The 12,563-nt window shown below is 35.8% G+C and overlaps 1 protein-coding gene across 2 annotated transcripts in view; it reads right to left on the minus strand.

Annotated features, from left to right (window-relative positions):
* The window catches only part of MED14 (mediator complex subunit 14), a 71,352-nt gene that overhangs the window by 45,781 nt on the left and 13,008 nt on the right, over positions 1-12,563 (minus strand). For both annotated transcript variants that reach the window (XM_037001513.2, XM_037001512.2), the window contains exons 5-10: positions 12,094-12,223; positions 11,496-11,624; positions 11,085-11,192; positions 10,447-10,579; positions 9,072-9,222; positions 8,464-8,575 (exon numbers count right to left, since the gene is read on the minus strand). In XM_037001513.2, the coding sequence (XP_036857408.1) occupies positions 8,464-8,575; positions 9,072-9,222; positions 10,447-10,579; positions 11,085-11,192; positions 11,496-11,624; positions 12,094-12,223 (763 nt within the window). The remainder of the gene's footprint in view (positions 1-8,463; positions 8,576-9,071; positions 9,223-10,446; positions 10,580-11,084; positions 11,193-11,495; positions 11,625-12,093; positions 12,224-12,563) is intronic.

Genomic DNA, 12,563 nt, shown 5'->3' on the forward strand with positions numbered 1-12,563 from the left:
AGAAATCAGACAACAGGAACACAGAGAAGCTTAGGCAGAGAGAGATAAAAGGATCTCCAGGAATGAAAGATTAAGAGAACTGTGTGACCAATCCAAACGGAACAATATCCGCATTATAGGGGTACCAGAAGAAGAAGAGAGAGAAAAAGGGATAGAAAGTGTATTTAAAGAAATAATTGCTGAAAACTTCCCCAAACTGGGGGAGGAAATAGTCGCTCAGACCATGGAAGCACACAGAACTTCCAAAAGAAGGGACCCAAGGAAGACAACACCAAGACACATAATAACTAAAATGGCAAAGATCAAGGACAAGGACAGAGTACTAAAGGCAGCCAGAGAGAGAAAAAAGGTCACCTACAAAGGAAAACCCATCAGGCCATCATCAGACTGCTCAACAGAAACCTTACAGGCCAGAAGAGAGTGGCATGATATATTTAATGCAATGAAACAGAAGGGCCTTGAACCAAGAATAGTGTGTCCAGCACGATTATCATTTAAATATGAAGGAGGGATTAAACAATTCCCAGACAAGCAAAAGTTGAGGGAATTTGCCTCCCACAAACCACCTCTACAGGGAATCTTACAGGGACTGCTCTAGGTGGGAGCACTCTTAAGGCTAAATAGATGTCACCAGAGAAAATAAAATCACACCAACCAAATACTAACTAAAGGCAAAAAATAAAATCAACTACCCACAAAAGCAGTTAAAGGAAACACAAAAGGGCACAAAATAGAACACCTAACATACAAAGAATGGAGGAGGAGGAATAAGAAGGGAGAGAAATAAAGAATCATCAGACTGTGTTTATAATAGCTCAGTAAGTGACCTAAGTTAGATGGTAAGACAGTAAAGATGCTAAACTTCAACCTTTGGTAACCAAGAATCTAAAGCCTGCAATGGCAATAAGTATATATCTTTCAATAATCACCCTAAATGTAAATGGACTGAATGCACCAATCAAAAGACACAGAGTAATAGAATGGATAAAAAAGAAGACCCATCTATATGCTGCTTATAAGAGACTCACCTCAAACCCAAAGACATACACAGACTAAGTCAAGGGATGGAAAAAGATATTTCATGCAACAACAAAGAGAAAAAAGCAGGTATGGCAGTACTAGTATTAGACAGAATAGACTTCAAAACAAAGAAAGTAACAAGAGATAATGAAGAACACTACATAATGATAAAGGGGTCAGTCCAACAAGAGGATATAACCATTATAAATATATATGCACCCAATACAGGAGCACCAACGTATGTGAAACAAATACTAACAGAATTAAAGGAGGAAATAGAATGCAATGCATTCATTTTAGGAGACTTCAACACACCATTCACTCCAAAGGACAGATCCACCAGACAGAAAATAAGTAAGGACACAGAGGAACTGAACAACACACTAGAACAGATGGACCTAATAGACATCTATAGAACTCTACACCCAAAAGCAGCAGGATACACATTCTTCTCAAGTGCACATGGAACATTCTCCAGAATAGACCACATACTAGGCCACAAAACAAGCCTCAGTAAATTCAAAAAGATTGAAATTCTACCAACCACCTTCTCAGACCACAAAGGTATAAAACCAGAAATAAATTGTACAAGGAAATCAAAAAGGCTCACTAACATATGGAGGCTTAACAACATGCTCCTAAATAATCAATGGATCAACGACCAAATTAAAATAGAGATCTAGCAATATATGGAAACAAATGACAACAATACAACACAAAGCCCCAACTTCGGTGGGACGCAGCGAAAGCAGTCTTAAGAGGAAAGTATAGAGCAATCCAGGCATACTTAAAGAAGGAAGAACAATCCCAAATGAACAGTCGAATGTCACAATTATTGAAATTGGAAAAAGAAGAACAAATGAGGCCTAAAGTCAGCAGAAGGAGGGACATAATAAAGATCAGAGAAGAAATAAATAAAATCGAGAAGAATAAAACAATAGGAAAAAATCAATGAAACCAAGAGCTGGTTCTTCGAGAAAATAAACAAAATAGATAAGCCTCTAGCCAGACTTATTAAGAGAAAAAGAGAATCAACACACATCAACAGAATCAGAAACGAGAAAGGAAAAATCATGACAGACCCCACAGAAATACAAAGAATTATTAGAGAATACTATGAAAACCTATATGCTAACAAGCTGGAAAACCTAGAAGAAATGGACAACTTTCTAGAAAAATACAACCTTCCAAGACTGACCAAGGAAGAAACACAAAACCTAAACAAACCAATTACCAGCACCGAAACTGAAGCGGTAATCAAAAAACTACTAAAGAGCAAAACCCCCGGGCCAGATGGATTTACCTTGAAATTTTATCAGACATACAGAGAAGACATAATACCCATTCTCCTTAAAGTTTTCCAAAAAATAAAAGAGGAGGGAATACTCCCAAACTCATTCTATGAAGCCGACATTTCCCTAATACCAAAACCAGGCAAAGACCCACCAAAAAAGAAAATTACAGACCAATATCCCTGATGAACACAGATGCAAAAATACTCAACAAAATATTAGCAAACCGAATTCAAAAATACATCTAGAGGATCATACACCATGACCAAGTGGGATTCATCCCAGTGATGCAAGTATGGTACAACATTCAAAAATCCATCAACATCATTCACCACTCAAAGAAAAAGAAAGAAAAAATCACATGACCATCCCCATAGACGCTGAAAAAGCATTCGACAAAATTCAACATCCATTCATGATAAAAACTCTCAACAAAATGGGTATAGAGGACAAGTACCTCAACATAATAAAGCCAATACATGATACACACACAGCCAACATCATACTGAACAGTGAGAAGGTGAAAGCTTTTCCTCTAAGATTGGGAACAAGACAAGGATGCCCACTCTCCCCACTGTTATTCAACATAGTACTGGAGGTCCTAGCCACGACAATTAGACAAAATAAAGAAATACAAGGAATCCAGATTGGTAAAAAAGAAGTCAAACTGTCACTATTTGCAGATGACATGATATTGTACATAAAAAACCCTAAAGACTCTACTCCAAAACTACTAGAACTAATATCGTAATTCAGCAAAGTTGCAGGATACAAAATTAATACACAGAAATCTGTGGCTTTCCTATACACTAACAATGAACTAATAGAAAGAGAAATCAGGAAAACAATTCCATTCACATTTGCATCAAAAATAATAAAATACGTAGGAATAAACCTAACTAAGGAAGTGAAAGACCTATACCCTGAAAACTACAAGACATTCTTAAGAGAAATTAAAGAGGACACTAACAAATGGAAACTCATCCCATCACTTGGCTAGGAAGAGTAAATATTGTCAAAATGGCCATCCTGCCCAAAGCAATCTATAGATTCAGTGTAATCTCTATCAAATTACCAACAGCATTCTTCAATGAACTGGAACAAATAGTTCAAAAATTCATATGGAACCACCAAAGACCCCGAATAGCCAAAGCAATCCTGAGAAGGAAGAATAAAGTGGGGGGGGGGACCTCACTCCCCAACTTCAAACTCTACTACAAAGCCACAGTAATCAAGACAATTTGATAATGGCACAAGAACAGACCCGCAGACCAGTGGAACAGAATAGAGACTCCAGACATTAACCCAAACATATATGGTCAATTAATATATGAGAAAGGAGCCATGGACATACAATGGGGAAATGACAGCCTCTTCAACAGCTGGTATTGGCAAAACTGGACAGCTACATGTAAGAGAATGAAACTGGATCATTGTCTAACCATGCACACAAAAGTAAATTTGAAATGGATCAAAGACCTGAATGTAAGTCATGAAACCATAAAACTCTTAGAAAAAAGCATAGGCAAAAATCTCATGGACATAAACATGAGTGACTTCTTCATGAACATATCTCCCTGGGCAAGGGAAACAAAAGCAAAAATGAACAAGTGGGACTACATCAAGCTGAAAAGCTTCTGTACAGCAAAGGACAACATCAATAGAACAAAAAGGCATCCTACAGTATGGGAGAATATATTCATAAATGACAGATCTGATAACGGGTTGACATCCAAAATATATAAAGAGCTCATGCACCTCAACAAACAAACAGCAAATAATCCAATTAAAAAATGGGCAGAGGAGCTGAACAGACAGTTCTCCAAAGAAGAAATTCAGATGGCCAACAGACACATGAAAAGATTCTCCACATTGCTAGTCATCAGAGAAATGCAAATTAAAACCATAATGAGATATCACCTCACGCCAGTAAGGATCACCACCATCCAAAAGACAAACAACAACAAATGTTGGCGAGTTTGTAGAGAAAGGGGAACCCTCCTACACTGCTGGTGGGAATGTAAATTAGTTCAACCATTGTGGAAAGCAGTATGGAGGTTCCTCAAAAAGCTCAAAATAGAAATACCATTTGAACCAGGAATCCCACTAAGAATTTACCCTAAGAATGCAACAGCCCAATTTGAAAAAGACACATGCACCACTATGTTTATCGCAGCACTATTTACAATAGCCAAGAAATGGAAGCAACCTCAGTGTCCATCAGTAGATGAATGGATAAAGAAGATGTGGTACGTATACACAATGGAATGTTATTCAGCCATAAGAAGAAAACAAATCCTACCACTTGCAACAACATGGATGGAGCTAGAGGGTATTATGCTCAGTGAAATAAGTCAGGCGGAGAAAGACAAGTACCAAATGATTTCACTCATATGTGGAGTATAAGAACAAAGAAAAAACTGAAGGAACAAAACAGCAGCAGACTCACAGAACCCAAGAATGCACTAACAGTTACCAAAGGGAAAGGGGCTTGGGAGGATAGGTGGGAAGGGAGAGATAAGGGGGTGAAAAAGAAAGGAGGCATTACAATTAGCATGTATAATGGGGGGGTGGGGGCACGGGGAGGGACGTGCAACACAGAGAAGACAAGTAGTGACTCTACAGCATCTTACTACGCTGATGGACAGTGAGTGTAATAGGGTTTGTGGGGGGGACTTGGTGAAGGGGGAAGCCTAGTAAACATAATGTTCCTCATGTAATTGTAGATTAATGATACCAAAATAAAGAAAAAACAGAACAAGTTAAAGCATTATGTCCTAAAATGGTGGGTCAGGAGATCCTTTCCTATAGCAGTCCTCATTCCAGAACTGTTCGGATTAAAGCCAGACTGAGGGATCCAACCCCATGGGCAAGAGTCCCATCCCCTCCAAACCATAGTCTCCAAAGCACCATTCTCTAAAACTATGGTCTCTACAGACACCTAGAGCTTGAAGACCACTGCTGTAGCACACACACCCCTCCCCCATTATGGTTAGAGATCTAGGAAGAGCCTGCACTATCACTGTCAAATTACAGATGAAGAGAATGGGGCTCAAAGAGTATGACTTATTCAAGAGCATGCAGCTGAGCTCAGATCTTCTGGCTACTCAAGGAGTGACATCTCTACAAAATGCTGTTAAAGAAAAATCTTCACAACTTACACAAACAGCACACAAAACTATTCTATGGAAACAACAAAGGTTTGAGCTTAAATGGGTCCACTGATAAGCAGAATTTTTTTTCAATAAATGTATTGAAAATTTTTCTTTGGAGATTTGCAACAATTTGAAAAAATACCTTCTCTCCTCTAACTTACTTTTTTATAAGAATACAGTATATGATACACATAACATGCAAAGTATGTGTTAATCAATTATGTTATCAGTAGGGCTTCTGGTCAACAGTAGGCTATTAGTAGTTACCTTTTTGGGGAGTCAAATGTTATACCTGGAAATTCAACTGTGCCAAGGGTAAGAGAGGGAGGGAAGATGTGGCCCCTAACTTCTGCATTGTTCAAGGGTCAACTATAATTTAAATATCCCCTGGGCAACCATACTGAGTTTTTTACTTACTAAGCCTTGTTTACAGCTGAAGTAAACCAGAGCCTATGAGAATATCACAAACCCCTATTTTCTGCAATCCCAACAAATTAAATTTTAGAATTTTACTATTTTGAGAAATTAGAAAACTTAAGATTGCAAAAATACTTAAAAGTCTTCTTTAAGAATAGAAGGGGAATTTCAACAAAGGTGCCAAGACAACTAAGTGAAGAAAAAAATGTCTTTTCAACAAATGTTGCTAGGACAACTGCATATCCCCACACAAAAGAATGCAGCTGGATCCCTGCCTCACACCATGCACAAACATTAAAAGTAATCTAAATGTTAAATGTAAGAGCTAAAGCTACAAAACTCTTAGAAGAAAACAGAAGCACATCTTCATGTTCTTGAGTTAAGAAATGGATTCTATAGGTATGATACCAAAGGCACAAGCAATGAAAGAAAAAAAGACAAATTGGACATCATCAAAATTAAAAACTTTTGTGTTATAAACAATATCATAAAGTGAAAAGACAACCCACAGAATGAGAGAAAATTCTTGCAAATCATGATCTATAGAACTCTTAACATAATAATAAAAAGAAATAATCTGATTATAAAATGGGCAAAGGATGGAGACAATACGTTGCTCCAAAGAAGATATACAAAAAGATGCTCAACAATCATTACGGAAATGCAAATCAAAACCACAATGAGATACCACACCCACCAGAATGGCTAGAAACAAGAAGACACTCTGTGTTGGTAAGGATGTAGAGAAACTAGAACTTTCACACACTACTGGTGGGATTATAAAGTGGTGTTATAAACATGCCAAAAGATAAAACACACAGTTAACGTATGGCCGAGCCATTCCAGTCCTAGGCATATATTCAAGAGAAATGACAACATAGGTCCACACAAAAACTGGTACACGAATGTTCATAGCAGCATTATTCATCAAAGGCAAAAAAAGTAGAAACAATCCCATCAATAATGAATGGATAAACGAAATGTAGTATATCCATACAATGGACTTTTGACAATAAAAACAAAGTACTGAAACATGCTGTAATATGGACAAACCTCAAAAACATTACACTAACAACAATATGTGTAGACCACATATTACATGATTTCATTTATCTGGAATGTTTAGAACAGGCAATTCTATAAAGACAGAAAGTATATCAGTGGTTGCCAGGGGCTGGGGGAAGAAGTGAATGGGGAGCGACTGCTAATGGGTATAGGGTTTCTTTTTGGGATGATTAAAATGTTCCACAATTAGACTGTGGTGATGGTTGTACAACTTCTTGAGAACATTAAAAACCACTGAATGAGTGAATTGTATGTTAATTATATTTCAAATCTTAAAAAAAAAAAGAACAAAAGGTAGAGAGGGTTATAAAGTGTGCTTCTAACCCTAAAGAGAATTTCAATTATACTTTTCAATCATAGTATTAGGTCTGTATTGAACATCTTGGCCTCAGGGATTAAAATGTTTGGGGTGGGGGGGTCAGTGTGGTTAACTCCACTTCATCTTTAATTAAAATTATTGGGATCTGATGAATCTAATGGTAAGCCCTGATGGGGCTAATGGACATGCCCCCTCAATAAATAGATTTAACCACTATATTCACCAGATATCTGGTATACCCTTTATTTCTTTAAGGCCCATATTGCATTTTTGTTAATTAAGCTGCCCTTCCTCTAAGTCTTTAGCTTATCTTAGACCCTTTTTTTCACCTCTCTTCTTTCACTTCCCTTGAATGAATACTGTATTCTAAATACAAATTTACTTTCCTGACTTTCTGTCTTTTCTTCAGGCAGTGTTTTTATGTAATTTGTCAAAGTGATTTTAATCCAGTGATACCAGTCCATATCTAAGAAGCTGCTTTTTTAAGTATAATTGATTAAGCTGGGTTCTGTGATGAATGGCATTACCTTTGCTACTAGTGCTACTAAGACTTCGTATTTATATGGCACTTCACATATATCATCTTAACAAAAGGCTGTTCACTGTGGGCAAAAGGTAATCATGGACAACAACTGGGGTTGGGATAGTAAGTATGTTCATGATAATACTGTGAAACTATACTCATAGCATGAAAGCACTTCATTTCTGAATGATTGTCCCCCAGAGCTCTGAGTTATACTTAGAAGATTTTTCACTATGTATGCATATCTGTTTCATATTTGGAATCCTGCTAATGTATTAACAATTCAAAAAAATTTTTTTAAAGTGATAAATTCTGCATCACTCAAAGAGGCATATTTTATAAATATGTTATAAATATTTGCAAAGCTGTTCTTAGAAGAACTAAAATAAGTAAGATTCATATTAAAATGTTAAGCTGCCCTTCAGTTTCATATGCATACATTTCAAAATACACATACATTTCAAAAACAGGGCCAAGCCAAATAAGAAAGTAGAAAATAAGGGAAAAGTCAGGACAAACTCAATAGATCACAAGTAAAAATGCAGAAATGCCTACTCTTCACAACAAAACAAGTACATCAGGAAAAAAGTCATAGTAAGAAAGACCCTTCATAAAATTAATGTAGACACTGATTTAAACAAAAGACAGAAATGCCAATTTAAAAGAACCTACAGTTTTCATTGGCATTGAAACCTCTAAGAATGGCCTTCAGTTCCTGGAGTTTCTGATGAGCTCGTGCATGGATGCTGTCAATCAGGAGTTTTTCTGTTGATAAGTGATCAATCTGCATAAACAAGAACAACAGAACTGTATGTACAATTTAAACATTTTTACTTTAAAAGACTTAGAGTAGACTATTGTACTTTGAGATACTTCCTTTTAGAATCACACTGATTAAGTGGTAATCAGTAAAAAAAAGCAAAGTTAAAGAAAACTCATATGGCACTTGTAGCTTAAGGACTATAGTCAATATTTTGGCAAGTATAGATCAAGATACTATATGTATCAGTTATTGTGATTAAATGATGGACCTTAAAAATGAAATGGTGATCTCATTTAAATTACAAACTTTCAAAGAACATCTTAAAAATTTTACATTATAATATTAGATGTTAAAGAACAAATATAGAAGCATAACATTACTTTAAAACAAGTTTCATAAAAGGTTTCAGAACAATTATGTATTTTAAAGAATTTGTGCTAAAAGTCTAAGTATAAATGGTAAGTTACATTATATTCATTTAATCAAACCAATATTAAAATATATTGAGATCTTTTACCTTCATGGCTCTTTCTACTAACTTGGAATCAGAACCTGGCAAAGGAGGATCATGAAAAATCTGTAAAGGCTTAGAGCCATCATTCTCATCAATTTTAATTGTAACTTTGTGAACAGATGCTGTCCCAGTTTTTCTCCCAAGAACCTGTTGACTAAAGAGAAAAAAGAAATATTAATGATTTTTTTGAACACAGCCTGTTAACATTCTGAATAAAATAGAGACAAAATTTATTGTGCACCTTACCAGGGCCTAGGACATGGCAGGCCCTCATTGCCTGTGGAGGGTTAAATAAATTAATATTGGGAAGATAGTTATTCTATAATCCAACACAAAATTTGATGACTTTATTTAAAAAAAACCACATTTTTAAAAATTTTAAAACAAAATACATGCTTACAAAACAAAAACTCCAGGACAAAATACCCTGTCTTCTAAGTGGTATGTCTATTCATCTCTGATTCCTTTACAGAAAATAGGAATCAAAATTCAAGCAGGGAATCGGAGACTGTAAACAGCTTGATACCGATTCTATCCCAAAACTTTCCCCAAAAAAGATTTTATTATTTGTTTGATATTATATTATATTAGTTTCAGGTGTGCCACACAGTGATTTGACACATATACATTGTGAAATGCTCATGGTAAATGTAGTTAACATCTGTTATCATACAAAGTTATTACAGTATTATTAACTATATTTCCTATGCTGTACTTTTCATCCCCATGACTTATTTATTCTATAATTGGAAGCTTGTACCTCATGATCCCCTTCATCTATTCCCCCCACATTTCTCCCCTCTAGCAGCCACAGGTTTGTTCTCTGTATTTATGAGGCTATTTCTGTTTTGTTGTTGTTTGTTTAGACTCCACATATAAATGAAATCACAGGTACTTGTCTTTCTCTGATTTATTTCCCTTAGCATAATACCCTCTAGGTCCATCCATGTTGTTGCAGATGGCAAGATTTCATTATTTTTTGTGGCTGAAGAATACCAAAAAAATATTTTTAAAGGCACAATTCAAAATGTAAAACTGTGATAAGCAAGAGTGTTTTTGAAAATAATAGCTACCAATCTAAATCAATGATCTTTTAGCAATTGGATACGAGCCCAGAGTAATCTAACTTTTAAAGAATAGTAAGTCTTAGTACAAATACATAGATGTCTACATATTTCAAACAAGCCATGTTCTAAGAAAGGTGTCAGTTATGGCTGTCCTATGTAGTTTGTACGATACCACAGGACCTTACTATACAAAATCATGTTGCTAGAGGTGCACAGCTACTGGTATATAGTAAATCAGATGTATGAGAGGACAAGAGAAACAAAAAGACAGTATTCACAAAGCTTAACCCACCAGCATCAACTTTACTTACTTCCAAACTGAGAGAGAGAGGCACTTCCCAGCATGATATCTTTCCACCTGCACAAGGTCTCCCCACCGCTCTCGGATTAACATTAGAGTTTGAGAGTGTAGTACTTCTAACTGAAGTGATAAGCAGAAAGAATCTGATGGATCTTGTTAAGCAAATCTGATATATTAGTACAAAAGCCAATAAAGTACAAGCCAACTTAATTTAACCAAAGCTCTATTTCCAAAAAGGTGACTATGAAAAAACTCTCTGGAATTTTATTTCTCCAATGACTTTTCTGAAAAAGTATTAATAATTTGTAGCACAATTTTAGAAAAAGGTCTTTTAACTAATCTAAACAAATTACATTGTCCAAGCTAACCCTTAATTCATCATAGCTTAGAGAACACAGGTAGACCAAATAGTACTATTTCTAACTTATCATTTTTGTTCTTACCTGCAAAGTAATATTTAAAACTTGGTTTATCACAGGTTTATCACTATTCTTCACATTGACCAGTTCCCCAGCCCCATTTCTGCACAAAGAAGTAGAAAAGGAAGTCTAGGCTGCTATGGTTCAGGACTAGGAGCACGTGGGAATTTGGGGGGAGAGGGAGACACAAATTCCTTACAAATACATGTCTCAAATTTCAGAAGGATACGTAGGCAGTTGTACATGTCCTGAAGAGGTTTCTCATCAGCAAAAAGCCTAGATTGCACCAGCTGATGGATAAAGTCGATTTGCATACTATGAACCAAGGTTCGCCCATCTTTCATTGGCAGGAGAAAAGAAGGTGGTTAATCAGAAAAGTGTATAGATTGAGTTATAGTACCAACTAAGGAAGAGTAGAGTAACTAACAATGAATTTTTTTAAAAAACTGAAGTTATCTATGGAAACTACAGAACATTATACTTGAGAAACATTGAAACCTCTATGGTTAGTAGGTAGTCAAGAATATCATAAACTCTGCTCCAAATTATAGGATAAATTGCTAGTGAGAATGTTTCAATAATATAAAAACATCAAACACTTAAATCAATACTTATGATTTAATCAGAATTTATGATTCACCTCCTGTTTCCTTATCCTCGACTAGAATTTCTAGCTTGAGAAGACGCCATGGAACATCAGGATCATCTCCCATCACGGTCAAGGTGGCTTCAAATTCTCCTTCAACTCGAAACTTCACTCGGCCATTTGCTTTTAGAAAAAGAATTAAGTATATACTTTGCTAGAAAATAAGCAGTTTCCTGCTAACCTAGAACTTTCAGTCTTGGTTATAAGAAATTTTAAACATGTTGAATGTTCCTTCAAAAGTGTCACAATTCAGTCATTCCTACTAAGCAGTAGCCAGCATCAGGATCATAAAGAAACTAAAGGCAACTCTTCTAACATCAATGAACAGTATTTTCTTGAGGCTCAATCCGGGGATTTTGTTGTCTCCTCCAGCCCCAAGGGATCTCACCCACTCTCCAGCTTCAAATACCAACATTGTATTTCCAGGTACTGAAGAGAAATGATAGGGCTGGCAAAGTCACAGATTCGAACACCATCAGAACTGTAGGTCAAAACTTCATAATGATATTTCTTTGAATAAAATGCCAAAAGCTATTTCTAAAAAAATTCTAAAAAGTCAATTCGTAAAAAAAAAAAAACTTTAGGTACATACCAACTGTAAGATTTGCTAACTGAGGAGGAAGATCTGTGGTTACAAGCCTATGTCTAAGAATCTGGTTCAGCTGGTGAAGGGTGGCTTGTTTCTCAATTTTGGTAATTGGGTCTGGAGGAATAATTTTATCCTACAAAAGAATTTAAGTGATTTTAAAATAATGTATAAGGATGCTTAATTTTTACCTGTACCTGTCTTAACACAGTATTTTCTTACTTTACCCAAGAGAAACTCAACTCTCATTTCTGCAATCTATAGCCAGTAATAGTGATGATTACTATCGTGCTTGAGTATTCCAATTATTCCACCAGCCACCCAGCTAAGATGGTAATGTGACACAATCTTCTTCATGCTCTATTTATGAAACCCACCTTAATGTCACTAGATGACTTCCACTACTTCTTGAAAGTATAAAACACAATAGCACCAAGTCAGTAAACAACTACCACAACATTAAATTAGAAAAAAAA

Source organism: Manis javanica, chromosome X, assembly GCF_040802235.1.
Source record: "Manis javanica isolate MJ-LG chromosome X, MJ_LKY, whole genome shotgun sequence".
Lineage (NCBI taxonomy): Eukaryota > Metazoa > Chordata > Mammalia > Pholidota > Manidae > Manis > Manis javanica.